At 45.4% G+C, this 26,591-nt stretch overlaps 3 protein-coding genes across 4 annotated transcripts; 1 reads left to right on the forward strand and 2 right to left on the reverse strand.

Annotated features, from left to right (window-relative positions):
- Positions 1-8,696: 8,696 nt before the first annotated feature.
- On the forward strand, positions 8,697-16,968 carry LOC134099600 (insulin-like growth factor-binding protein 3). Its single transcript, XM_062552537.1, has 4 exons — positions 8,697-9,066; positions 10,705-10,964; positions 12,370-12,489; positions 16,179-16,968. Exons 1-4 carry the CDS (start codon positions 8,697-8,699, stop codon positions 16,302-16,304), a joined length of 876 nt encoding a protein of 291 aa, XP_062408521.1. The 3' UTR covers positions 16,305-16,968.
- Positions 16,969-18,223: 1,255 nt separating this feature from the next.
- igfbp1b (insulin-like growth factor binding protein 1b) lies at positions 18,224-20,995 on the reverse strand. The gene is made up of 4 exons (XM_062530351.1): positions 20,583-20,995; positions 20,345-20,469; positions 19,803-19,931; positions 18,224-19,715 (listed from the first exon to the last, which is right to left on the reverse strand). The coding sequence occupies exons 1-4, from the start codon at positions 20,926-20,928 to the stop codon at positions 19,590-19,592; spliced, it is 726 nt and encodes a 241-aa protein (XP_062386335.1). The 5' UTR covers positions 20,929-20,995; the 3' UTR covers positions 18,224-19,589.
- A 973-nt stretch (positions 20,996-21,968) lies between these two features.
- On the reverse strand, positions 21,969-26,081 carry LOC134102734 (fibrous sheath CABYR-binding protein-like). Of its 2 annotated transcripts, none has more exons than XM_062556948.1 (4): positions 25,954-26,081; positions 25,032-25,175; positions 24,487-24,684; positions 21,969-22,444 (listed from the first exon to the last, which is right to left on the reverse strand). In XM_062556948.1, exons 1-4 carry the CDS (start codon positions 26,017-26,019, stop codon positions 22,313-22,315), a joined length of 540 nt encoding a protein of 179 aa, XP_062412932.1. In that variant the 5' UTR covers positions 26,020-26,081; the 3' UTR covers positions 21,969-22,312. The 2 variants fall into 2 exon arrangements, with proteins under 2 accessions (XP_062412932.1, XP_062412940.1); XM_062556956.1 differs by having other exon boundaries at positions 25,032-25,197; positions 25,954-26,056.
- Positions 26,082-26,591: the final 510 nt, after the last annotated feature.

Consider the following 26,591-nt stretch of genomic DNA (forward strand, 5'->3'; position numbering starts at 1 on the left):
AAAGCTACTGTATTCTTTAAAGCTATGCTAAGCTATCGCTCACTTTCTTTCCCTTTGCTGGGAGCCTGACGGGGTTCACAGAGAATGTGTACAGTTGTGGGAGAGTGCACAGACACAGAGAGTGATAAGAGGTCTGAGCCCTGAGGTCAATGGCTGCTTTCTGCTCCGAGCAGGACTGACCCGATTGGCACGGTGCTAAGAGGAGAACGGAAGGCGTGTGTGTGTGTAAATGTGTATGTGTAAGTGTGTATCTGTGTGTGTGTGTGTGTGTGTGTGTGTGTGTAAGTGTGTGTTGGGGGGGGGTCTGCCCCACTCTGAATGAGCCCCATTCACTCCCGGTCCTGGTGCGCTCCTCAGCCAGCACTGCGATGCCAGGGCTCTCTGCTCACTCCACAAGTCAGCACACCATACAGTCTGGCCTTCTGTGGACGTCTATATAGTGGGAAACACTACTCACTCTAATCACAGGAAGACAGCGCAGCCGTGGGACCACGGTGGGTGATGAAGGTCCGGCCCTATGGGGCCAGTAGGAGGACGAGGGCTCTTGGCCCGTCCATCCATCCAAGGAAAGGATATGATGTACTGTACTTCACATTTTTACACAGAGTACAGGGTGAACATATCTCTGTCCTCCTACATTATCTTCCAGGGCCGGGTTTCCCAGATTCGTTAAGAAGCTCTTAAGTGCTACGAACTTCTTAGGAGCGCTCTAAGAATGTTCTAAGAACGCTCCTAAGAAGTTCTTAGCACTTAAGAGCTTCTTAAAGAATCTGGGAAACGCGGCCCAGATCAGGTTCTGCATACAGACGCTCGGATTTGGTTTTGCTTTTGGTCAATATCGTTTTGGAGGGACAAGTGTCTGCAGTCGCCGGACTTTGCAGTCGCCTGACTTGTTTTGTTGTTTTAAGTGTTAAGTAAGTGTGCAAGTGTAGTAAAGGGTTCACTTGTAAACAGCTTGATTGTTGGTCGAGCAGTTGATGCACGTTGCACAGATGCAGCGTACGTCCTCGTGACAGGTCATCGACAGGTCTCCCTGTGGCTGCTCTGGGTTCCTCAGGTCTTTCTGCTGCCAGCTCTCACCCTCCCTGACGTGCCCTCTGCCCTACTAGGCTCACTGTATGGCCCAAGCGTCTGAATCACCACCACGCGGTGCTCCTTGGTGTCCCGCCGGGCAGGAGTCTCTCTGGCTCAGATCCGCTCCGAGAGCAGCCGGTTCTGGGCAGGACGGCGTCGGCACCTCCTCCACCACCACAGCTTTGGACAACATCCTCCTCATCCAGCCCCAGCGCTTCCTGTCCCTGATCTCTTCTCAGACTCTATGCCCAATCTCCACTCCAAGCTGGACTGGACTGCAGCTCAGCAGAGCTCGTCCAGTCATGATGATCCACCACCACTCTCAGCTGAAGGCAGTCGCCCAAACAGCTCTGCTGCATGCTGTAAAACACTGGACTGTCTCTGGCCCTTAAAATAGACAAGACACAGAGCCCCACATGCAGCCTCAGGCCACTGACACATGAAGACGTTTTCTGGCAGACACCTATGATGTTAGCCCAGGTCTACCCAGCCAAACTTTGTTAGCATATTTGAATTCCTCCTGTAGGTCCATCTGGAAAGAATCCTATTGAGGCCAGTTTCTGAACTTCCCATTCAACAACTTCCACCGAAAGTCACCAGCAGTGAAATTAAACTCAAACTGGTGAATTACACTCTTACCAAATCGTTTCAGGAGAACAAGACATCTTTCTCGTAAATTACGGTTTGAAATGCAGTTGTTTACACGGTTCCAAGGAAAATTCGTGTTCCTAGGTTTTTGATGATTCAGAAATGGCCGTCAATAGGATACTTTTCAGACCTGCAGAAAAACGGCATTAAACTCTTAAAAAAATCAAAAAAGTCCAACAAACACATCTTTCTCGTAAATGAAGGTTTTAATTGCAGTTACACAATTCCAAAGAAAATACATGTTACTGGGTTTTTTGGTGGGAATGGACGTCAATGGAATCCTTTCCAGACAGACCTACAGAGCAAATTCAAACAGGTTCGTCTGAGTTCACCTGAGCTACTCTGACTTAGTATGGACCAGCTTATTGTCTGTGTAAAGTCTCTGTGTGTGCTTTTGGTGTGTTTATGGGCATCTGATGTTAGCTTTCTGGCTCGCCTACAAACACTACCGATGTCCTCTGTTTGATGTTGTCAAGTGAACACTCTTAACTCATTAGTGTGTTCAGTGAGTTCTGAAATGGTAACAGTTGCATCAATGCACCGTGGATGCGCTGACTAAGTAGATTCTAGATTTACACACATTCACACTCACACAAACAACCATGGAAACATAAAAGCTATGACCATCCAATCCCAATCCACCCACTTCACCCTCTATCATAGTCCAAACATCCCCTCATACCTTTAGATATCATGCACACACACACACACACACACACACACACACACACACACACACACACACACACACACACACATATATGGCTCACAACCATATGGCAGATATTTCACCACAGTTGAGTCCATCTTAAATATTGAACACTGCCCTGTGTCAGCTAATGGACAATTCCACACAGTAGTCACAAGCGTAGCTTATTACGATACATGCTGGTCTCCACACTTGAACTGAACAATCCTCCTGTCATTTGGTATGCATGGTCGGTGATCACTGACTTCTGCTAAAGGCTGATATATCTGAATATACAGTTTACAGCAGTATACAGTACAGTCATTTGTAGTTAATGAGCAGGAGTGCACGACACAACACACTCCTGGGGCCCTAACTCAAATGGGGGGCAAAGTGCAAAATCTGTCTAAAAGCCCTCATGCATGAACGACAGCTATTGTGTGGCATGTGAGTGTATTTGAGCGGCCTTATCAATGTTTGCACTTACAATTTGCCTGTGTTGTTGTTACAGTAAATTAGATTCTGCCCAGTTATCAAATTACACTCAGCTAGATCATTCAAAGGGCCCCAGTTCTTAGGGCTCTTGTGGTGTTACATGCATGATATTTACACTGAGGTGCAAGTGTGTGGACATGTGTGAGTATTGTATGCATGCGTGATCATGTCTCGATGGTCACTGATTTTATTCATGGTTGGTATTTATGGAGGCCATCCAACATCCCGGTATGTTGTTGAACCTGCCTGAAAGCCTCACTGTTTCATGAGTGCAGATGGACTTCAGAGTGTGTCTGTTGTCAATAGGTGAGTCGATAGGTGCCCCCGCTGCCCCGGCGTATTTGTTTGTTAGTGCACGTGAAGCCAGAGTGCACGTGAGCCGCATGCCCCAAACACAGCGGCGCTACATTTAGCCCATGTGCGTGCACGCTCGTGCGCCTCACAATCCATCAGGCGGGTGCTGAGAGCTGCTCTTGGCATGTCTCGGTCGCGGACGGCCGTGGCTGTAATTAAAGCCTTGGGCTGGCTGCTCGCTCGCTCGCCCGCTCGCCTGCTCCCTCGCTCTCGAGCCCCGCCGGCCCGTAGTGCTGCGCCTCTCGCGGGGGCAGCCGCTCCCGATGCCGCCGCACCTCTCACGAAAGAAGCAGGGTACCACGCCCAGAGCCTCGTCCTCACGGTTAATGAGAAAGCCACACCGCCACGCACCATCAACGCCGGTGGAAATACTCCTGTTACCTAGTGTGTGTGCGTGTGTGTGTGTGTGCGCGCGCGCGTGTGTATGTTGATAGATTGACAAATAACCCAATTATGATCTTTTTTCATAAAACAGAGATACATTATCGCATTATCTCATTATTATCCTTCTTGATTTATTTACATATAAAAAGGGCGCAGTACATATGTTATACTGTTGTATTTTATTTGTGTAACTATTCTAAGAATGAACATCACTCAATGCAAGTCTCTGGCAATAATGACAAAGAAGAAAGACGCTTTTTGAGAAAGAAACTTTCAGCCTGACAGAGGCCAAGTGGATTGAAAGCAGAGAGAGGAAACCAATTTCAAACATTCTGACATTTTCAGCCTGGAATGGGGATGCTATTTATTTGTATAATTTTATAGTTGATGCCTTAGTAAACAGTAATCCCACTTATGCCATAGTAGCCTATGCTGTAGGTCCCCACCGTGGTGAGTCATGCCTGTGTATATGTCCTGCTTATAACCTGGGAGATCCCTGTTATTATCAAGTCAAGTTCATTGTGATGATGATATACTGTCATGTGAAAGTCAGATAAACACAACTGTCATCCACGCCAGCCACAAGCTGTTCTCCATGTCAGTGTGCAGTCTGAACCGTAGAGAAATGTCACCCCACTAGGACCTGGGGAGGCCACCGCTGTCCCGCCAGCACCGCAGACCAGGCACATCAGCATACTTCCACGGGACAGACAGCCGCACTGGACGGAATGCACTGGACGGCAGAAACGAGATCCAAGACGCTCTTGGCCTGGAGGGCAGAGCACTGCAGGTCCTCATCAATCTCGGGCCAGCAGAGCAGGGGCCGACATGCCAACCGCTAAAGAGGCACAGCGACTCTATAGTTTGGGCAGGACCGTATAGGCACCACAGTCTGTGGGTCAGGATGTAGACAGTTAGCTTCAGTCAGTTAGCGTCCAGATTGGCTCCGACCATCTTTAAAATGCCAATAAGTGTAAAGTGTAACTGCTATTGAACTTTTATATTGAATTCAATAGTATGCTTCTAGTTGAATTTCCCCCTAAAAAGGGTCTATACATAGCACAAACCCCACGGCATCCTCTCCTGGCATTACACGCCGGTTGCACAAGGCTAACCTGGAGACTGAGGAATCAGCCCAAAAAGCCACTCCACCAGACCCCCAGTGACCAAAGCAGGGAGTGGCAGGGCGAACCACGAAGGAGCACTAGTGCTGTGGGAAACCCGCGCATGTTGCACAACACAGCACAGCAAGGCACAGCAGAGGCACCCTGCAAATCAGTGCCATGCACCGCAGTCATCAATGTGTGGACAGCTGAGGTTTGGCCAGAGTCCTCGCTACAGCCCGAGTCATCAAGGGGAGGATAGCTTCTGCGGCACCACTGACGTCCCAGCCCAGTCCAGCCCAGTTCAGCCGATCCCATCCCAGCCTGGCCCGGCCAAGCCCAGCGCTGGTTCAGTGCTGGTTCCTGAGCCCGTAAAATTAGTGCTGCCTGCTTTTGGAGATGTCTCTGTCTCTCCTCTGCCTCGCCTCTCCTGGAGCAAAAGCCCTCTACTAATAATGCTCCTGCCCATTCAGCCAGGAGACGCTCCTGGATTGACTCCTGAGAGGTGCAAGGTGTTGCAAAATTCATGTATGGAATCACATAATGTGGCTTGTGGTGCCCTCGTGTTGTGAAGTTGCAGCTGTAGCCGTGTGTTAGGTATGTTTTGAACATCACACCATATTCATTTCCATAACCAAACTCACCCTAGCACCCAATTCAGTTTCATCCCATGTCAAACAACTTCCAACGCATCTATAACACTGCATCAAAGTCAGAGATCAAATGACATTTGTGATCTTGTAGGGGACAAATGTGACTATGCTAAGCCATACACAAGTAGATCTGCAGGTACATTAAGGAGACCAAAACCGGGGACATAATCCCAAAAATGTGAAAAAAAAACAGGGACATTTCAGTTTGACCATCAATCTGATTGAAATACATACCAGTTTTATCTTCAAAAAACGGGGACATAGGTAGTTTTTCTTTATTTTGCCGGGGACAGGCAACCAAAAACGGGGTCTGTCCCCTGAAAACCGGGGACGTCTGGTCACCCTAAGCTACATGCCATGCAGTGCTCCTATTCTAGCCCCACAGAGCTCTCCAGCCTCCTCGAGGCATTCACAACACTTACCCAGCAGGAAGCGCCCAGAGGAAATGAGGGCAGGCCAGCACCACTGGCGCTCCTGCACCACCCGTCCATGGGTACACTCAGAAACACTGGCCTCCAGCTGGTTAAACTAAGTCTTTTTTTCCCCATCTGTGAGCCTTGGCTCAGAGCTTGAATTCCTGTGATTTTTTTGTCACTTTGCTTTCCCTTTCCCCCGAAACTATACTGTGTGTTGCAGTTTGCCATCTAGAAGGATTGTATTGAAGAGTACAGATGATTAGGGTGTCAGTTTTGCCTGTATACAGTAAGTAACCTACTACTGTCCAAAAGCAAACAAATACATAATATGTATTAGCAGTTGTTGAGATGGAAACACTCAATTGATATAACTTAATTGACACAATGACACATCTTATTAGATGTATAACAATAAATACATACTTGCATAAAATACATACTTGACCTAAAAATGGACGCCTTCATTGGATTTTGGAAATAGCTGCCTTTATCTTGATGGCATGGTATGTCTATAAGATGAAAGAATGCATTAGTTCAGCGTTTTCCAACCATTTTTCCTTGAGGCCCCCTTGCCTGTGTCTAAGACAAGCCAGGGCCCCCGAGCCCAACTCCTACCCACATACACACACACACAAGACATTGTTTTATTCAATCAACATCGGGGTCTGGGGATGAATTACCAATGCCTAGCCTGACCTGAAGGTTGCTTACGCTAAGTTGAGAGGTCAGAGGTAATAAATAGCTATATGAACATAAATGTGGAACAAAAATATGTTTTAATTAGGATTACACATAGTTTTGATTATCCAACTGGGTGTGTTATTGGGATTTTATACATTTAATATGCGCAAATATAACTTTGATCACCTCACAACCTCAGTCCAGGCAACATTGTGCAGACCCCCTGCAATCTCTGGCGGGTCCCTAGTGGGGTCCCTGTACCCCAGGTTGGGAACCACTGCATAGTTTACTCTTGGACTGTCAGTAACCACCACGGTATCCCACCCACACCTTTCGGGCATATTCATGTGGCTAATGCACTTCCTTCACCGAAAAATAATAATAATTTAAAAAAACCAGGGTGTAATACAAAGGTGCCTGCAGCGGATGAGGGGAGGGGAAAGCCGCAGTCCAGCGCATCATGTGAGACAAATAGTTGAGATTCCATTCGCTGGGGCACTGCTGTAGGGCCTGCCAGTTCACTTTCAGCGGTAGCGCGGACGTTCCTTGGTCATATCCATTCACAGCGGGAGTGCATAATGCCACCCAGGAAGTTTAAAGAGGACACAATGGCATGGCAAACCGTTGCGTCGGTCACTTTGATGTTAGTTTCCTCTGTTTTATGTAAAGTAGCAGGCCTTAGGCACTCAGCCGTGGCCGTTTTGGATTCTTAATGTGTAATTACGCGTTGGAATCTCCTGCGTCTTGGTGTGGAATGTTCTGCTATTTTTGCCCCCATCGTTACAACCCCCCCCACGAACAGTTCTGGCCAGGGAGTGATAGTGGCCCCCGCCCCAGTGGTCGCAGACAGCGGAACAACAAGTTTAAGGTCAACACACTATATTGGGTTGGTCACATGAGGTCTGTTTTCACGGGCAGTCTGCAAAATATATATTGCCAACATGGTGAGAAGTTATGTGGTTCAGATAATAGACGATTCAGTTATTGAATTACTGCTGTCTAACAGAAGGTAAAGCCCTGAAAATTGGCAACAGGTGAACGCTCCAAATATAGCACTATGCACACATTATGACTGGGCATGATTATTTGTATGTATCCAAAGGAATTTCAGAACGTTGCTGTATTTACACAGTTTATAGTGAGGTATTAACCAAGACAATAGCATACTGGCATTACTTCTTAGCTCAGCAATTTATGTATTCTTGTACCAAACAGTGTCTATCTATCTATCTATCTGTCTGTCTGTCTGTCTGTCTGTCTGTCTGTCTGTCTGTGAGTGTGTGTGTGTGTGTGTGTGTGTGTGTGTGTGTGTGTGTGTGTGTGTGTGTGTGTGTGTGTGTGTGTGTGAGAGAGAGATAGAGGGTGGGTGTGCATGCTTGTGTATGGCATGGAGTCATTTGTTCTGGGATGGGATAAATCATCCACACTTTTCAGTACTACACTCCAAGGATGTCATCTCTCTTCAATGAAAGGGTGACATGTGTAAGTGCATACATACTTAAACACTTAGTTACCTCCCTAGTCACACATTAGTCAATCTCTCTCTCTCTCTCTCTCTCTCTCTCTCTCTCTCTTTCCAGCTATTGGTGTTTCCAAAAGTCGACCATCTTTATTTGGAGGTACACATTTATGGATGTGAAAAAAAACAGGTAATGTAATAATAATAATAATAATAATGTACACACATGCACACCATTATGCCACATTGCAAAGTGCAAGGTTTTCCCATTGTTAATAAAGTCAGTTTATGCCCTTCCCAAACCAAAACGTTAAAACGTTAAACCTTAAAATGTGTATTCTGTTCCATTATTTGCTCGATTATCTACTAGGTGGATTTTTGTCAGTCTGTTTATATATGTTTGTTTGTTTATTTACTTTATTTATGTACTTGTACAAATTGGATATGGAGCTGCATGTATATATAGATCAATATGTTGGTATGGATAATAAAACATTATAGGCTATATTGCTGTATAATGCTTTAACCTACCGCCACCTCTTTCACATTCCAAGGAATATTGGAAGATAGAAGTGAACCCTTTCGTTAAATTATTCATTGGAAGGGGTGTGCCTAAAAGTGGTCCTGTCCCTGGGTATATATTGTGAAGTTGTCTTAAAAACGTGCCTCACATGGATTAGACCAGTAGTGGCAAAGAACCCATATCTACAAGAACTTAGACCCGTACTTTCTTTCGTCACCATGGTGACTGGGCTTCATTCTTTATTCGTAACTGTGGTGCTGGCGTCTGTCGCGCGCTATACGGGGGCAGTGGGACCGGTGATCCGGTGTGAGCCTTGTGATGCCGGCGCACGGATGCTGTGCAAGCCCATACCCAAGGACTGCGCGGAGAAAGTACGCGAGCCAGGCTGTGGCTGTTGCCTGACTTGCGCCATTGCGCACGGGCAGCCGTGTGGAATATACACGGGAAGATGCGGGTTCGGCTTAAATTGCCAACATCAGCCGGGGGAAGCTAAACCACTCCAAGCATTACTGGAGGGACGTGGAATCTGCGCCAACGCAACCTCCAAAAAGCTGTTAAGGACCACAGCATCGGGCAAGGAAAATGAAGGTAAACTTCTATTCGAGATATAGTTACCACATATTTGCGCAGCGTCATTGACTCTGGTTCAGTCGGCGATATATTTAGCGAATCCACGTACCTGCCAAGGAATCTCATGCGTAACGGTTCAGAATTCGTTTGCTAATGAACTATCTGAGATATAGGCGCAGTAAATATTGCTTTGGACTGCCTCATGTGACTATTGCCGTCTTTGTTCAAAAGAATCGGCATATCACTTCCCAAAATGTTGTTTGACCATACGCTCCCTCCTGTTAGTCCATATAATGAGGAGTTGCCGTATGCGCATACCACTCATAGTTCTGGCCGGTGCATGGGTGTCTATGTGCAGCTGCTTCTGAAGGGAAGAAGAACTTGGCAGGCTGCTCTTGTCAGGTCAGGTTATGACATTATACCAAGTATGTATGATTTTTTTGTTCAAATTTACTGATGGCTCAGGAACATTTTGGCCAAATGGTGGTGTACTCACATGTATATGTGAAGCTGTTATTCACCAAATTGCTGGATAGATAGCAGGTTTTCTCTCCGTGTGGTATCCTGTATGTTTTAAACGTATCCATATGCTTTTTTTTTTTATATTCAGCTATTTGTTTGTTTTGCATTGGTTATAATCAGACGGGAAAACTAGGAAAGGTCACTTACCTACACTGAGATCAGGTGGCAAGTTTGGAAACACATACTCTGTATAAGGCTCTGTGGACACAGGCTGGTTTTCAAACGTGATAGAAATATCTGATACCTTATACTCTCCCTTTTGCAGATATCACTGATGTTTGTGTTTAATAATTCAGAACAGGAAAAGCTAATATTGCTCGGTCAACTTAAGTTCTCTGGACAACCTTCCAGGATGTGCTTTGAAAAACAATATTGCCACACTGACAGTCATGGCTAAGATAACTTTACACTAGCTGTGGTTTCACCTTACAGGTGAATGGCAAGTTAATTTCACCTCTGTGTAAACCACAAATAAGATATAAAACCATAGTGTCTTTTGATCCTCCACACAATATGATTGACAATATTGTGATGATGAACTGGTTGATGCTACTGTACATACAAAGCAAGAGCACCTTTGGAATAAATATTTATAAAATAGCTAAAAAGTAATTAAAAAAGACACTATTGTCCCCATTACTTATTTGAGTTGGTTATGCATGTAATTGCTATACTTAGAAGCATCAAATATTCTGCTAGTTGCAAAGTTCATTTGGATTTTTTTGCTAATAATCTACGATATATGATCTACAAAGAGGCTTCCTTGGTTTTGGTAGAGATATTGAAGACAGAGAAGGACAGCGTTCATCCAATAATTGTATTGGATGCAGACCTTGCAACATTGCTCAAATACAATGCATTCTAGGGATGTCATGTATCTTAGGTATTTGACATTTGTTAAACACATCATTGTGCTGTTCTTAAAACCTGCTGAGATGCACTCTATCAGAATCTGTCAGATTTGTATCATGGCCATTATATAACGTTACAGTAATGCTTGATAAGGCAATATGTGGTGCGCACATGGCCAGGAGAGAGTGACCGACATGAGTGCCATTCGGTCTGATGAGCACTGTCCCGCTGGTCTTTGGCTCTCCCCTGAGAGCACTGTCTCTGTGTCCTTCCCTCGGGCAGGCAGCGAGAAGGTCCTCGGTGAGGAGACGACGGCAGCCGCCAGCCCCCAGCCGCCGCCGCCGCCACCACCGGCCATCCTCCCGTATCCCCCCCTCCCGCCGCGGCAGCAGCACCCGCGTTACCACAGCCACGCCAAGGCAGGGGTCATAGACCGCGAGCACGCCAAGAAGACCCAGAGCTTCAAGATGGAGGACGTGCCCATCGGACCCAACACGGACCAGCAGAACTTCTCCCTGGAAACCAAGCCAGAGCCTGAATTTGTGAGTAATGGGTGGCCCTGTTACCCTCTCTCTCTCTCTCTCTCTCTCTCTCTCTCTCTCTCTCTCTCTCTCTCTCCCTTTCTCTTCTTCTTTCACTCGTTGTTTCTTTCATTACTTGTATTGTTCTTGCTCTCTCGCTTGTTCTTCTCATTCTATCCTTCTGTCTCTCAGTGCCCTCTGTGTGGCTACTCTCTCATAGCGATGATGAATCGTCCCAGGGGTGGACACTAGCTCACCCCAGCAGGGAGATTCCTGCCGTGTGCTTTGTGGCTGACCCTACCAGCGTGGCTCTAATTCCCTGCTGTGGCATCCATCCATGTGCTGAGGGCCTTTATGGATGTGTGTGTGTGTGTGTGTGTGTGTCTGTGTGACTCTGTGTTAGTTTGTGCCTGTCTGACTGTGTGTGTGTGTGTGTGTGTGTGTGTGTGTGTGTGTGTGTGTGTGTGTGTGGTTCTATTTTGGATTATTTTTGGATAGGTTGAATGTGTGTGTGTGTGTGTGTGTGTGTGTGTGTGTGTCTGTGTCTGTGTCTGTGTATGTGCACGCAAGGGGTGTGCATGGCGTCGGGCCTCTGATTAGTGACTAGAGCTGGACAGCAGAGCTGGGCTGTGTGTCTGCTGTGTGTGCGTGTGTGTGTGTGTGTGTGTGTGTGTGTGTGTGTGTGTGTGTGTGTGTGTGTGTGTGTGTGTGTGCATGTGTGTGCATGTGTGCGTGTGTGTGTGTGTGTGTGTGTGTGTGTGTGTGTGTGTGTGTGTGTGTCTGTCTGCTGTGTTTGTGTGCTGCTCTGTTTTGTTGCCCAGCCACACCACCCCTTTGCACACTGCAAATGTAAACAGAGTTCAGCAGCTCAGACTTTTCTTGTCAGTCAAGAGGGCCATGGGAGGTTGTCAGGCATGTGTACGTTGTCTTCTTAAAAAAAACGCCTTTACTTTTCAACATACAGTTAGAAGTGTGGGAAAATACAACTTCATGGACATTCCAGGTTCAGAAAGTAAAAGTCCTGCCAAGTATTTGATCCAACCATTTAGTAAACCAGCTAATCCTAATTAGCAGGCAGGTAGATCAGATCATGATAATGATAAGTAGAAAGAATATATGGCAGGGCTTTTACTTTCTGGACCCGGGGATGTCCACCTCTGTGTAGTGGTTAGTGAACTGGGCTCCCAAGCATGGGTTCAGTTCATTCATGGTTGCCACCGTTGTGCCCGTGAGCAGGGCACTGAGCTCCGAATTGCTCGGACTGCCCCTTGGTCTCTGTATAGTTGCCAGTTGCTCTGGATAAGAGCATAAGTAGTAGTGTTAGTAAACAGCATGCTTCTCCTCCTACTGCTTCCGACTGCTTCCTGTCCAGCCGGTGGAGTTTGGGTCAGTGCTAACGGTGCTGTTTGTCCTCCGTGTCCTGCAGGGTCCGTGTCGACGGGAGATGGAGAGCATCCTCAACAGTCTGAAGGTCACGGACATCCTCAATCCCAAACGCTTTCGCATCCCAAACTGTGACAAAAAGGGCTTCTACAAGAAAAGACAGGTAAAGCCACATTCCAAGCGAGAGCAGCGAGGAGGGACCATGGCATAGGAATCAAATGGTGTCGTTTTTTTCTGCAAATACAGGCCAAATAAAACAATAGCGGCGTGAGCTCTCATACGACAAAGAACTAAGATTCCTCTTTTGAGGCGACAAGTGACCAACGAATCACTGGCTGTTTGTGTACAGCTTAAGAGAGAGAGAGAGCGAGAGAGATAGTTTGTATGTGAGCATATGTGTGTTTTTGCTTGTGTGTGTGTGTGTGTGTGTGTGTGTGTGTGTATGTGAGAGCAACTCATTATTTGGAATAACCCAGTGGATGACAGCAATATTATAGCCCAACCTCCTGACCTTGTTTTGCCCTGTGTGGCTCTTCACATGACATGTTTATGGGAGGTAAGCAGGGACGAGGAGAGGAGGACATTAAAGCGCTATCACAGTGGCCTTGGTGGGGACGTGATAGGTTTCATCCAATAGGTCAAATGATCTCTGTCCAAGGTGCTGAAGACCTGTTATCACAGGACGGGTGCGCCATTCCGGGCCTGTAAAACCAGAGGCGCAGATGCTGAGGTGTTCCTCATCATATTGTCGTTGACGTTCTCCCAACAAGGCCACGCATCTCTTTTCACCTGCCATGGCGAGTCAAGGATAGCAGCCCTGCCCAGTGGCTGTGCTCGTAAACAGGAATGAGATGGAACGGAGGACGGGGGGACACTGGAGGAGGACATTGACGTATGAACCGCAGGGCACCGTTTGATAGCAGCGCTCACGTAACACACGCGTAACACACTCTTATTTTTTTTTTCTTCTTCTTCTTCGGCCTGCTCGGCAGCCACATGGCCAAGGCTCGCGTTCTTTTAACTGGAGTCAGATGTGAGGGCAGAACACTGCGCCCCTGCCACCGCCACCCCGTCTACCCCACCACACGGGTGCGTCACAGACTCCCCGCACAACTTACCGGCAGTCCCCAAGATAGAGGAGAACCACATGTCCAGAAGAACGCGGCGCGGCGCGGCGCGGCGTGGCTCGGGCTCGGGCTCGGCGCGCCGGCTGACGCAGCGGCCGTCTCCCATTGCATCCAGGCGGCGCTGGGGGGGACCGACGTCAAGGTGGCCATCGGCACCCTGGCCATAATTGTGCGTGCCCCAAAAATAGCCGCCGCGAGGCGTCCAGGCCCGTGTGGTGTGCCCACAATCGGGTTTTAATAAATGAGGGCCCGTTATGGGCTCATATGGAGGCAGTTATTCCCCCCGTGCCATCCCTTTGCCAGAGCAATATTTATACAACATGGCAGGCGCGGCCTAATGGTTGTCTTCTTGTTGACCTGCAATCATTTTTAAAAACAGGCCACCACCGGGAGCCTCATTATCTTCCCATGTTTTATTACCGTGGTGATTTTATATTAGAAGGGGAAAAAAACAACATAGTTGAGGGAGTGGTGGTCATTTATGGCATGGTGTTTACTTTTGTGGTTGCCATGGCTTTTACTTTCAATCATTTAGGAGATGTTGTAGCCATTAGCTATAAATGTATGCATTGTTCATTAATGGAGACTAGGGTCTCATTCAATTATTCGAAATGGTGAAGTGATTATGTTCTTCTTTGCAAGACGGTTTTATTTGAAATTCTGACTTTTATTATACATTATATGCTGTTTAATGTAGACTTTTTATATAGATTCGATGCAGTGATATGGGGTCATTGTGGACCTCCAGGCTGGTTAAAGGATGCAGAACATTAAACCTTGTGTTCAAATATACAAGCTATTCCAATATAGTTTACATTGGCAAATTCTTTATTTGCTCAGAGCACAAGGAAACATCAGCGCAGATGTTTCAGACCAGGCCTTCATTAGGGTGTACACAGTTAAAATATTTAGACCACATGGTGTATACGCTGTTCTGTGATGCTCCAACCTAATTAGCAGAATACTGGAAGCTGGGAGGTTGCAATGAAAATACCCCTCTAAAAATAACTGAAGATGTATTCACATATGCTCTCTCTCTCTCACACACAGACACAGACACACACACACACACACACACACATACACACATGCATACACACATGCATACACACGCACACACGCACACACGCACACACGCACACACACACACACACACACACACACACACACACATACACACACACACACACACACACACACACACACACACACACACACACACACACACACACACACACACACACACACACACACACAGCCCTTAAAGGAAAACAATATCACATTCAGTTAAAATAAATATAAATCTGTCCCTAGTTTGTCTTTCACAGCAGACAAATACATAGAGATATACAGTTACGCCACCAATCAACTGGCAACCACCTGTCATCACTTCAGCGAGTTCAGCGAGTTCAGTCAGCAAAAATCTGGTTTACAGATTACAGCCAAGCAACTATATTTCTTTGTTTGTGTCTTGTACTGATGTCAAAACAAATACATGGATTTAAGGTGTGTAACTGAGCAGGAGAAACAATAATGTGGAGATGCCTGGTTCCTGCTGTGAAAACATCCCTGAATTATTTGACCATGTGGCGTTGTACACTACTTCCCCTGGCTCCAACGTAACACAATATGAAGGGTCTCTAGCTTACTCACACGTGAGTAGTACGTTGGGAGTAGTGGCCTCATTTTCCCACCATGCAACTATACAGCATTCCCTCTCCTTTGTCCCCTCAAACGGCTCTTTCATATAAACGCACCAAAAAGCCTCCCGTCCGACACGCGGCGGTCCCCCAGGGCTTTGCAACAGCCGTGCAGAGAGTCATCACTGTCTCCTGCTCTCTGGAGACTGGCCTGGATGTTTTTACTGGGGAGGACTCTGACCTTTAGTAAAATTGGCAGTAAAATAACAGCCCTGGAGGGGGAAATGCACAGTGCTCTGCAAGTCATTTGTTGCACCCATAATTTGAGGGCCACGGGGGTATAATCAGCAACAGATGATTTGTACTGGCCAGCGGGTCTTCTGAAAATAGAAGCCTGGCGCTCGCTTGTTCGCAAACGGGCCTAAGCAAATATTTTAGCAGCTCTCTGTTTACCTTTTCAGTGCACGCCGCGCGCATTGGCAACAGGAAGTTGATCATAAAACGCTGTCTGAAAATATACCTGTGCACTGTGCAGCGACGGCTGAAAATATACCTGCGCACTGTGCGGTGACTGCTGACAGGGCACATGTGCACGGATGAGGGGGCAGACGAATGGTGTTGACCCTGATTTTCTGTCTGCTTGTGTTGGCCGCATGGAACTCTCTATTGCCCCAGGCTTCTGTGTGTGTGTGTGTGTGTGTGTGTGTGTGTGTGTGTGTGTGTGTGTGTGTGTGCGTGCGTGTGTGTGTGTGTGTGTGTATGTGTGTGTGTGTGTGTGTGTGTGTGTGTGTGCACATACATACACACACACACCATGCCCTCTGTTTTTATGGCTAGAGTGACAGACACCCTCAACATATATTGTTTCACCTGTAGGCCAATAGACCAAGTCCGTGACCAGTATTCTCAAATCATTGAATCCCGGATGCCATATGATTCCTCTATCCCCTCTGCCACTGTTTTCTATTCAAGCCTAAACTGGCTATAAGCAAACCACTGTGGGAGCTTTGTAAAGCTGTTTTTATCTCATCAGTGATTTCTCTCTCTCTCTCTCTCTTTCTCTCTCTCTCTTCTTGCCCCCACAGTGTCGCCCATCCAATGGACGGAAGCGTGGCTTCTGCTGGTGTGTGGACAAGTATGGTCAGCCATTGCCGGGTTACAAGGGGAGAGGGGGAGGCGACACCCACTGCTACAACCTGGACGACCAATAGAAGCAGTTTATGAGAGGACGAGCGAGAGAGAGCAAGAGCGAGAGAGAGAGAGAGATAGAGAGAGAGTTTGTCGGAGTGGTTTGGAACGAGACCTTGCGAGACTTAGGATGCTAGGAACAGAGTCAGGCGCAGCCTACGGCTCAGGGAGCGACCTCGCCTCACAGACTTTTCGGGTTTACGGGCGCGGCAGGGGTCTGACGCTTTGGAAATAAAGCTCTCCTCCTCCTCCTCCTCCTCCTCCTCCTCTCCTCTACCCTCATCATCTCTCCTCCTCCCCCGGCCTCTCCTCTCCTCTCCTCTCTGACCCTGCTGAGCTGCGGCTCGTCACTGGGACTGAGGTGTGAGCCGAGCCTGTCGTCGGGACAGCCCCGGACTCGCCGAGCCACATCACCACAGCGGCTGCGCTGGACCACTACGCCTGTGCTACGCCTCATCCACCACACACACACACACACCAGGAGGACTGGGCAGCCATGCCACAAAAAAGGCTTCCATCACGCATAGATGTGTATTTATATGTATGTTTATGTATATATATGGTATATATTGTCACTGCCTATCATGAATAGGTATATGAGCAAGTGTCCCGGGGTGGCGGCAGAGAGTGCTCTAAGGACATGGAGGAGCAATGGGTGTTGAAAAAACTACAATTCCCAGGATACAGTGGGAGCCAGGGAGGGGGGGGGGGTGTTGGGTAAGCTTGTGTGGTGGAGACAAAGCTCATCTTGACAAACTCCTCTGAACACTTACGGATGGCAGGGACGCCCTGAAACCACTACACGACACGACTTGAGGAGAGACCAGGAATAAACGATTGCTGGTTTGTTTCCCCCATGTTTGCATCCTGCGATTGTTCATATTTCATTTTTTTTTTTCGTGAAAAAATGGGAGGCCTGTGTCAGTGGATCACGGGCATACATCATAAGGACGACACAAAGCACTTCATGGAAGTGCACCAATCTGTCAGGGAGTCATTTGACATGCTTTTTATCATATAAAAACACTCAGGCTGCTTTGCACATCATCACTTCTGTGGTAAAAAATATATAATAATAAGCTGGAATCTTTTTTTTTGCACCATGTATTCATCAGGCCTCATACAACACTCGTGTTAAAGGTTGCCATTGCAAATGGTATGTATGTCATATATAAAGCTTTCAGTTGCCTACTCTAGTCTAGGTCATCATTCTAGGTCAGTTATCAGTATGATATCATATGTCAAGTTCAAGGTGTGTGGTCTACTCAATGTACTATGCATAACCACTCACCCATCCTGGTGTTTGTCTCCTGTTTTGTCTAAGGCATCTTCTATTCACTTTTCTCCTGCCTACAGTTGTTGTGTTTCCTGTCCCCACCAGGCCCACACTAAGGCTTAGTGCTTTAAAAGTATAAAGTCTCTTCTCTAAGCATTCTCCTCAGCTAGGGAGGGGGGATACCGAAACTCATTGCAGTTGGAGAAGGCATTTCATGTACAGTATGTTTTTTTTATTGAAGGAAATAAACTCCAGATTTTTTTGTTGACATCAGCATTTTTTTTTCTTTCTGTTTGTGTGATCAATTAGGACATGTTACGTAACCACCCAAATTTAGTCTTTCCCTTCAGGCTGTGTGTGTGTGTGTGTGTGTGTTTGTGTGTGTGTGAGTGTGTGGGGTCGAGAGTGCTGCACCAAAAAGGAGGACATTGTTTTAAGCTCTCATTGTTGGTCAATGAGCCATTGACAGCAATTACGAGATCAAGTACATTGACCTAATTGTTGTACATTACATCTCTTAGTGACTGGATGGGCTATTAAGCGCATAGGCCTTTGGTTTAATTGGTGCTCTGAACAACTATGCCCCTTTCAGCTCTGTCTCTACAAATTGACATCAGTGAGAGGATCCATCTGACAAGGGCACATGAAACGAGGCAATGGTAGAATTGTGTCAAAGACAACAGGTTTATTGAAAGAATATACAGTTTTTCACCACAAGTGTTGATACAATGCAACAGCTCTTTAAAGAACTGCACCCAAAATGGAATAACCAAAAATAAAACAATAGCAGCATTTATCTACACCGATGCAGAAGGACTGTAGTTTACACCTGCACACAGAAACAGCAGCATCATGGACAAACGTGTCTTCAGACTAAGTACAGTCCTCTGTGCATCAGCCTCACTCCAGTTTAAAAAAAAAAAAAAAAAAAAAAAAAAACATGGCCTACATTGGTAATAGGCTTTCCCAAAGACAGTGGTTTGTATTAAGTTTGTATGTTGAATTTTGCAGCAACATAACGCCACACAGCTCAGCAGACTCGCTAAAGCACACGGCCAGACCCTGAGAATGGTATTTTTTGAAAGAATTGTACATCACATTGGGTGGCACACGTATAATAAAACTTTATCACAGGCTTACTGACACAATAATATATCTGTGTCTATATAATGGCTTAGTAATACTTGCCAAAGCCAATCCAGTGCCCACTCAACTTGCTGCACCTCCTATAAGCCAAACAACAGGAAACTGGACCATCTGTGCCAAGAGACTGAAATGGGCCACGGTCTGCTGCAGCCCGAAGAGGTAGGGGTTGGTAAAACCTATCCACCTGCAGTCTTACTGTAAAACATGTACTGCAGTACCACTCAACCAGAACACCCAGAGTATGTTTATGTTATAGAACTATAACTGACAAAGCAATTGTACGCCTGCCGACATTTGTAGATATCTGTAGTTTTCCTTCAACGCTTGGAAAGCCAGCACAACATCTGAACATGAAATATGACAAAGCATAAACAGAAAAATATACACAAAGCCCCAGAGCTATATTAATTAGAAAGATCCACAGTGCAATGATCCAATATTTGAGTGAATCAAAAACAGATCCCAAGGACTCTGTATTGGGCTTGGCTGAACCTGGAGGTGTGTGGTCTTTGCAGATGGAGTTGTTTAGTCAGAAACAAATGCATACAGTGTTTTCCTACTTACAATAAAAATAGGTAAATATATAAATAGTCATAAACAAATCACCAGAGACTGGCATATTACTCTCCACATATACATTTGGAATAAATAAGTCTTAATATAATGCCAACATACATAAAAGGTTATCAGCATGTGTGTATGTGTGTGGGTGTCTCCATAAGCATGTGTGTGTGTGTGTGTGTGTGTGTGTGTGTGTGTTTTTGTGTGGGTGAGCATATGTGTCAGAGCTTGTGTGTGGATAAGTGTAGTGTGTGTGTGTGTGTGTGTGTGTGTGTGTGTGTGCGCGCGAGCTTGCACACACGTGTGTCTGGCTTTGAGTATGTCTTTAATGAGTGACTTCCTGATGACACTGAGCCTCTCCAGGAATGTCACTGGATCCTGGAATCTGTTTGCCATTCCATGAAGACACACACCAACAGCGTGCACTCTGTCCCACTAGAGACGTCTCACACTGGAATACACAGACAGAGTTCAGATTAGATGGGATTACAGGAAAAGGCAGAATTTTTTAATTAAAAAAATGTAAAAAGAGTCTCACCTGCTTGGCTTTGTAAAAGCCATGCTTGTCACAGTTGGGGAGGTAGAAGCTTGTAAATTTTTCTCCCAGTTTCTGTTGGGATGTGGCAATCATGTCCAAGGCTGCATGCAGTTCAGTATGGCATGGTCCCTAAAAATTGACCAAAAGCAAGTATGGATTTAGAGCCACCACAACAAAGTCAAAGAAACACCTGACAAACCCCACCCTGACAATATAACTGAACAGAAGTCATTTTAGTCATTTTTTTTTAGATATTTTGACAACATAGTTGCTGCTAATGAGGGACAGAGGGCCTATAATTACAATATGACTGGTTAACGCTGATCTATGACCTACAAAACCAAAGAAAAGTCAAAATCTTCAGTTCAGTTAGCAAATTCTAAATACCAACAGCACCCCCTTGAGGATGTATAATAGAAGAGCATGTCCTAGCATACTATGAACCAAGTGTTAAAACCATATTTTATACATAGGCCTAATAAATGAAGACAATGTCATCACTGCAGAGTCAGTGAGACTTGGAATGTAAGCCATTAGCCTACCTGCTGCACGAGTTTGTTCCGGATAGCGTTCACTTTTGCCTTCAAGCTCTCTTGGGCCTCCAGAGCATCCAGTGGTCTGTTCAGGCCCAGATAGTGCTGAATGGACCCGTGATCTGTGCCCTCATCTGAAGGAAACAAGAGGGCCTTGTGTCATGTACAATACTAGTTGTGATAGGCTACTTGTGTAAGCACACGTGAGATGAGAAAATTCTGATAAATTAAAGAAATTCAGTTGCACCTTCACCCCCATCCTGATCTGTGCAGACAGCATGTCCTCTGGTAAGTGAGTGGAGGGGTCTTGGGTCTCCTGGTCGAGGAGAACAGCGTAGGCCGGTGGCGCAGTGTGCCGTGTAGACGCCGCAGTTATCTCCTCTCTCCAAAGCGCAAGCGAAACAGCATCCGCAGCCCGGTTCCCTAAGCACCTCACGGCAGTTTGTGGGCACTGCGGGACACTGGCCGAGCTGTTCTGGAGTGCAAGGGGCGCAGCGGATAGGTTCTGGGCCGACAACTGGAGAGGACTCTGCAGGTGTTACGAAAACAAAAGCTGCCAAGGCCCAGGTGAAACAAATAGATAATCCGGTCATTGCAGTAGGCTACTGAAAAAAAAAATCACTCCTGTGAGAATATTTGTTCCCTCTCAGTCGGTGCACTTTCCGTTAAGTTTGTCATTCTACTGAGAAGTCCTCTGTAGTATTTATATGGTCCACTGACCTTAAGGAAGTTAATATTTCACGCAGTTGTTTTTTTATATTAATTATTTAACAAAGAAAACAGCTGTGACCGAGGCCATGCCTAGTGGTTTGGGTGCGTAAAAACCAGATTGTGGGTCGTTTGAAGTGCATGTCAATATTTACTTTGGAACGAGGAGTGCCTGGACGCAGTGTATAGTCATAACAGGACAACACGACTAGCCTCTGTTTGTGGTGTCTACCTGCACTTTTGGACTATTATCAGTAGAAAAATGGATGGAATGTCACTATTAGATTTATCAACAGACTGGAGCATACATCAGAATGACTAATGCTTGATTAGGTAAATGAAACTATTTTAACTATTGCCCTCTTTATCTCATAACATTGGTGTAAATGAAAAGCCTAGTCACCTAACAGTCTTTCTGAGTCAGGCATTATCGACAACAAATATTACCCAATATTTTTGCTGTCAGGTCATAAACACAAGGTCATCTTCCTATTGCATAATTAGATAAACTTCACTGGCCTTTGAAGAAAACATGTTTGTTGTAAAGAAGGTCTTATGTACTAATTTCCTGGTGTAGTATTAGTTGGCCACTTATCTAGAGCAAACAAACACTCCGTATACATTTTGCTTCTTTCATGCTGTTGTGATCAACACATCACATGTCACAGATGGTCAAGCTTTTAATACTATAACCTGAGTTGTGGTGTTTTCAAAGTAGATGAAGTCGCAACGGAAAAAACAGGAGAAGGACTGATGGCAAATATGTTGTGATGAGAGTGCTATTCTGTTTGTTCTAAGCAAACAGAAGCAATCCCTAGAAAATGAACTCGTTCACTTTTGAGACTAGGCCAAAAGCATTTACGGGAAATCTTTTAAAAGAACACTATTGATGTTACTCAAATATCATATTGAATCTTTTATTATTTTTAGCCTGTGCATGGCTCCTATAATAACATAATACTTCAAAAACATGTACTACTCAACAGAAAGAGTACCAGGTAAGGTACAGTGTAATGAATGAGATCTAACACACTGCTCAAAACAGAATGTTCACATGCTTACAGGCATTAGGCTACCCATTGTTTTGTGTAGTTCTTACAGGTGACAGCCACACCAACAAATCTTTACACGCAGTATAAATAATAATAACAAAAGGCTGACCTTTACAAAAAGGTTGACAATACATAGTATGGGTATATCAAAAAAAGAATGAGCTTAATCTGTGAAACTTGAAACCTGTGAAATCTCTCCCTCAATCTTCCACCAAACCTATTCTATCAGCAGTTCATGGTGGGTGGCCTCCTCAATGTTATGCATCAGGCTAACAAGCCACAGGGGCAGAGGGGTCTGCGGTGGAGTGGAGGCACCTCTCCGTTTCGCCGGCCGCTTCTGGTTTTTAGCCTAGAGACAGCACATCATGCACTTTTTAGATGGACGTAGGACACAGCACATCATATCACTCTAAAAAGGATGTAGGACGCAGCACATCATGCACTCTTAGAAGGATGTAGGACACAGCACATGTGCTTTTAGAGGGATGTAGCACACAGCACATCATGCACTATTAGAAGGATGTAGCATACAGCACATGTGCTTTTAGAGGGATGTACTGTAGTAGCACACAGCACATCATGCACTTTTAGAAGGACGCAGTAGGAGCTTTAAGGTTCCTTAAACGCTTTTAGTGGTTTCCATATGTTGCACAATGCACATAAAGTCAAACATACTGCACTATGTAGTTTACTTATTACAGCTGCTTCACAAAAAGTGTCTTCTGCACTGATAATGGCCATAGCCTTGCTTCACTTTAAACATGGTGCACGTTTCGGGGTATTCTTCATTCTTCATCCTCCAGACATAACTGTCAGGAGGCCCAAAAAGTTCTTTTGTTCTGTTGCGCCACAGAATTAACTGGCAAACCCATTGTCACTCATTTATAAGGTTTTGGTTCAGTATTCTGTTTTGCTTATGCTTACAGAACAGCAATATGTTTGGATGAGGAAGAATGAGGCATACACTGAACAGTGCACCCTGTCAAAACTGATGCATGGCAATAACCAGGTGATACTCTATGCCTATTTTGCTTCCTCTGGCACTGATAATCAGCAGCACATAAAAGGGAAGGTAGAGTCATTCAGATATTTGGAAAGCCGAGGAGAAAACATCATGCCCTCCATAGAAATCCATTGAACTGTAAGGTTAGTGAAATTGAATCTATTGTCCTTCAGAAATGGACTGACATTTGTCAGGAAATGTACCAGAGCTAACGTCTGACTACCCATAACCTTAGCACTGGATTTGAACAATGAAAAAGTGTGCTTTTTATAAGTACGAAAGACACTTTTTGTGAAGGATGACAAGACTTTTGACCATGTCAGTTTGACAGAATTCACTTCCCACAGCATTTTGGTGATATTTTGTGTTGAAGCAACACTAAAGCACTTTTCCTCTGTCACACGCACACCATTTGTTTATCCAGCAAATAACAATGTCCACAGACAAGGTATGATGTATTGCGTCATCGAAGCAAATAAAATTTGTAGTTTATTATGCCTCATTCCATCGAACTACAGATCCGCTACCTGATCTGGTAAACTTACTTATAGCTGATAGAGGGCCGCAAGCCGACGCGCCGTTTACCCTATTACGAGTTGATGATGATGAAATGATTTTGGAAACATTATTTTAAGGCACAACTCTTTAGTGTTGCTTTAAATTGGGAGAAAACAATTGTTGTTTCAGTTGTGTTGAGCAATTGAAATTGTTTTAGAAACCAACATTTCTAAAGGGGTGACAAGATTTTTGTTAGTGACTGTATATGTTGAGTTTTGCATGTATCCAGCATGCATTAAAACTATTAAATGCACAATTGAAGGAATGGATGAGGACGAGGGAATCATGCATATTACATCCTAGTATCTACACATCCTAGTATCTACTCCGAGCACTGAGATCATTATCAGTCCTGTGATTTAAAACCAGGGTTCTCAGTCCCCTACCCGGAGCCCTCTTCCACACACTCTGCTTATCCCTGCTATGCTCAAATTACACCTGATTGGAATACAAACTCAATTTGCTCAATCAGAGGTGCTCCACTAATCAAGAGGGCCCGCTAATGAGTTCAGTCAACGAAAGGTGGAACCCACGTAGTGAGACAGCAGGAGGGACATCCAGATCGAGAACCACTGATTGGGAGCAGGCCTGATGGTGGCGATCTCTACAGTTCATGGGTGCCTCTCATTAGGGCTTTTATACACCCTCCCTTCCTTCCTCGATCCTCGTCCTCACTGATCTAGATAAAGAATGATGGGGCGGCAACAATGGGATAGTCTATCCAATGTTAGTTATAGATCAGTGGGAACGCCCCTTGAGGATCGAGAATCGAGGATCGAGGAGAGATGTTGAGAGGCACCCACTGTCAGCCGAGGTGCTGGAGTGTGTACCTCTCCGTCGGCCTTGGCTCTCCTCCTCTTGGCTGGAGGCTTGGCTGTCTCGGGTGGAGGTGACGCTGCAGGAGACTCTGTAGGTGGCTGATGGAGGACACTCTGCTGCTGACTAAGCACATGCTCACGTGAAGACTTCCCGTGTTCTGGCTCTGAAGCGGAGCTACTGTCCTCCAGTTCTACAGGTGAGGATTTAAGCTAAGAAAGAATGAAGATTTAGAGCTCAAAATCACTGATGTCTTAGTGAGGAATTCATTCTCTCTGCCAACCTAAATTCCCATTTTTTCCTCTGTTCATGAGATATCCTAGCTTTCTACTCTATTTTAACATTCCCTTATATTATCCTGTTAACCGTGCCTGTTTTAAAGATTGAGTACATGAACAACATAATCAGAAGTGTCAAACATTATCAGTGCGCTGAAAGAATCTAAAGCAAATAGATGCCTACGGGCTTGACACCACAGAGTAGGCCTGTATACACGGGTTCACACACATCTGGTTAATGTGATGTGCTCCTATTAATTAAACAAATAACCATACAGTACCTCTGGGGAACTGGGAAGCTCATCATCTGGGGATTGCTGGCCAGTGGGTGTCCCTGGGGGAGTTGGTGAGGACGGTTCACTGGACAGGATGTCCAAGGTGCTCTCACTCTCCTCTCTCCACTCCTCAGCAGACTCCTCACTCTCCTGGATAGGTGTGAGGAAAACCCTGACAGAAAGGACAGATGTGGCGATGCCATTCTCCTACTGGTGTGTGATGTCTGCACCATATTTTAATGTCTTTGTGTGGAAGAGTGTTCGAAATGGAGTTCTTCATTTCTCCATTTCATTTCAGTGAATGGAGGAATGTTGTAAGTAAACTTTATACATTTTGTCAAAATAAGATGTTGTTTTACGACAGAAACACATACCTTTAAAGTTACAAATACAAAGTATGGCTGTAAAACAACTTTTAGATGAGACATTTTTAATTCATGATAGGAAATGAGTCTAAAATTTGAGTGTGTATCAAAACACTCTCCACATGTCATTCAATATGTGGTAAATGTGTGGTAAACAGTGTTGGCCTGGGCTGTTCATGTTAACACTTATTCATGCATTGCTCAACAGGTGATGGAAACGTGGTTCCTTAAGTTGCGCAAAAGGACAATTGAGGACAGGCTACAATGTGCACACCCGCATGCAACCATAGGGTAGGCTACTACCTAAGGCTACTGTCAGGTCGGTATGGTATCCTAATGTTGTGAAGCTGACTTTTCCATACCCTCCAATAAAGCCAGTTCACATCTACGAAAAGTTATATGGGATTGAAAAACATACAAATTAGGCTACTTAGGAGAGTAAACGTGTTTCAGGTTAGGCTACGTAGGCCGCAGGGTAGGTCTATAGCCTTCATGAACTGACTATTAGGCCATGGGTAATCAAGAGCTAACTGTATTTCTTTAAACTATTTCGCTAAACCTACCTCTCTGGACACGGATTCATGATGTCTAACGATGAACTCAGAAACACCACTAAATAGGCAGCACATAACCTACCACCGTGAAACTAGCTGGAACTCATTTCGGACATAGGTATCTAGAAGCAATTGGCTACCTATTGTCACAGGTTTCTTCCACCAGGTGGGAGTGTTCTCTTACGCAATCAACAGTGGTCTAAAGCGCGGAAACTTGTCAAAAGTGGCACTCACTTTAAACTGGGGAATCCGGATTTTCTACGCCACTACTTCTTAAGATGTAGCCTAGGCTAAACTATGCCTCACCAAAATGCTACGATTATGCTGTTATTTGGTTAATTAACCTAGTTGCCGTCCAGTGTCGGCTCTGAAAGTAAAGATATGAAGACATCTCTCTGTGTGTGTTGGCTTGCGTTGTGAAAGATGTTGACACTGTGGTTACAAGGGCCCGTTGTGAAGAGGCTTCTCTACTGGCACGCAAACACACACACAGTTGGTCAGACTATGCTGTCCTTGGTAGGCTTACTTGTGTACTTATTTTGGTCAGTGTGACACTGCATTGTACTGAACTCTACCGCATAGCTTTGGATTCAGGTTAAGCATTCAATAACACGATCACTTTATTTACGACATTTGGCGCTCTTGAT

The sequence above is a fragment of the Sardina pilchardus genome, chromosome 2 (genome assembly GCF_963854185.1).
Source record: "Sardina pilchardus chromosome 2, fSarPil1.1, whole genome shotgun sequence".
In the NCBI taxonomy this organism is placed as follows: Eukaryota; Metazoa; Chordata; class Actinopteri; order Clupeiformes; family Clupeidae; genus Sardina; species Sardina pilchardus.

Bases quoted from the DNA above. Each gene is read 5' to 3' on its own strand.
- igfbp1b (XM_062530351.1), bottom strand. From the start codon at position 20,928: ATGACCGGATTATCTATTTGTTTCACCTGGGCCTTGGCAGCTTTTGTT. The intron at 20,470-20,582 runs GTGCAACTGAAT...TGTTTCCTTCAG, and splicing joins AGATCAGGATGGGGGTGAAG to ATGAGGGCACAGATCACGGG. The intron at 19,716-19,802 runs GTGAGACTCTTT...TGTGTATTCCAG, and splicing joins GCTTTTACAAAGCCAAGCAG to TGTGAGACGTCTCTAGTGGG.
- LOC134099600 (XM_062552537.1), top strand. From the start codon at position 8,697: ATGGTGACTGGGCTTCATTCTTTATTCGTAACTGTGGTGCTGGCGTCT. The intron at 9,067-10,704 runs GTAAACTTCTAT...TCCCTCGGGCAG, and splicing joins ATCGGGCAAGGAAAATGAAG to GCAGCGAGAAGGTCCTCGGT. The intron at 12,490-16,178 runs GTAAAGCCACAT...TTGCCCCCACAG, and splicing joins GCTTCTACAAGAAAAGACAG to TGTCGCCCATCCAATGGACG.
- LOC134102734 (XM_062556948.1), bottom strand. From the start codon at position 26,019: ATGTGCTGCCTATTTAGTGGTGTTTCTGAGTTCATCGTTAGACATCAT. The intron at 25,176-25,953 runs GTAGGTTTAGCG...ACACCTATCCAG, and splicing joins ATGAATCCGTGTCCAGAGAG to GAGAGTGAGGAGTCTGCTGA. The intron at 24,685-25,031 runs GTACTGTATGGT...ATTCTTTCTTAG, and splicing joins AGCTTCCCAGTTCCCCAGAG to CTTAAATCCTCACCTGTAGA.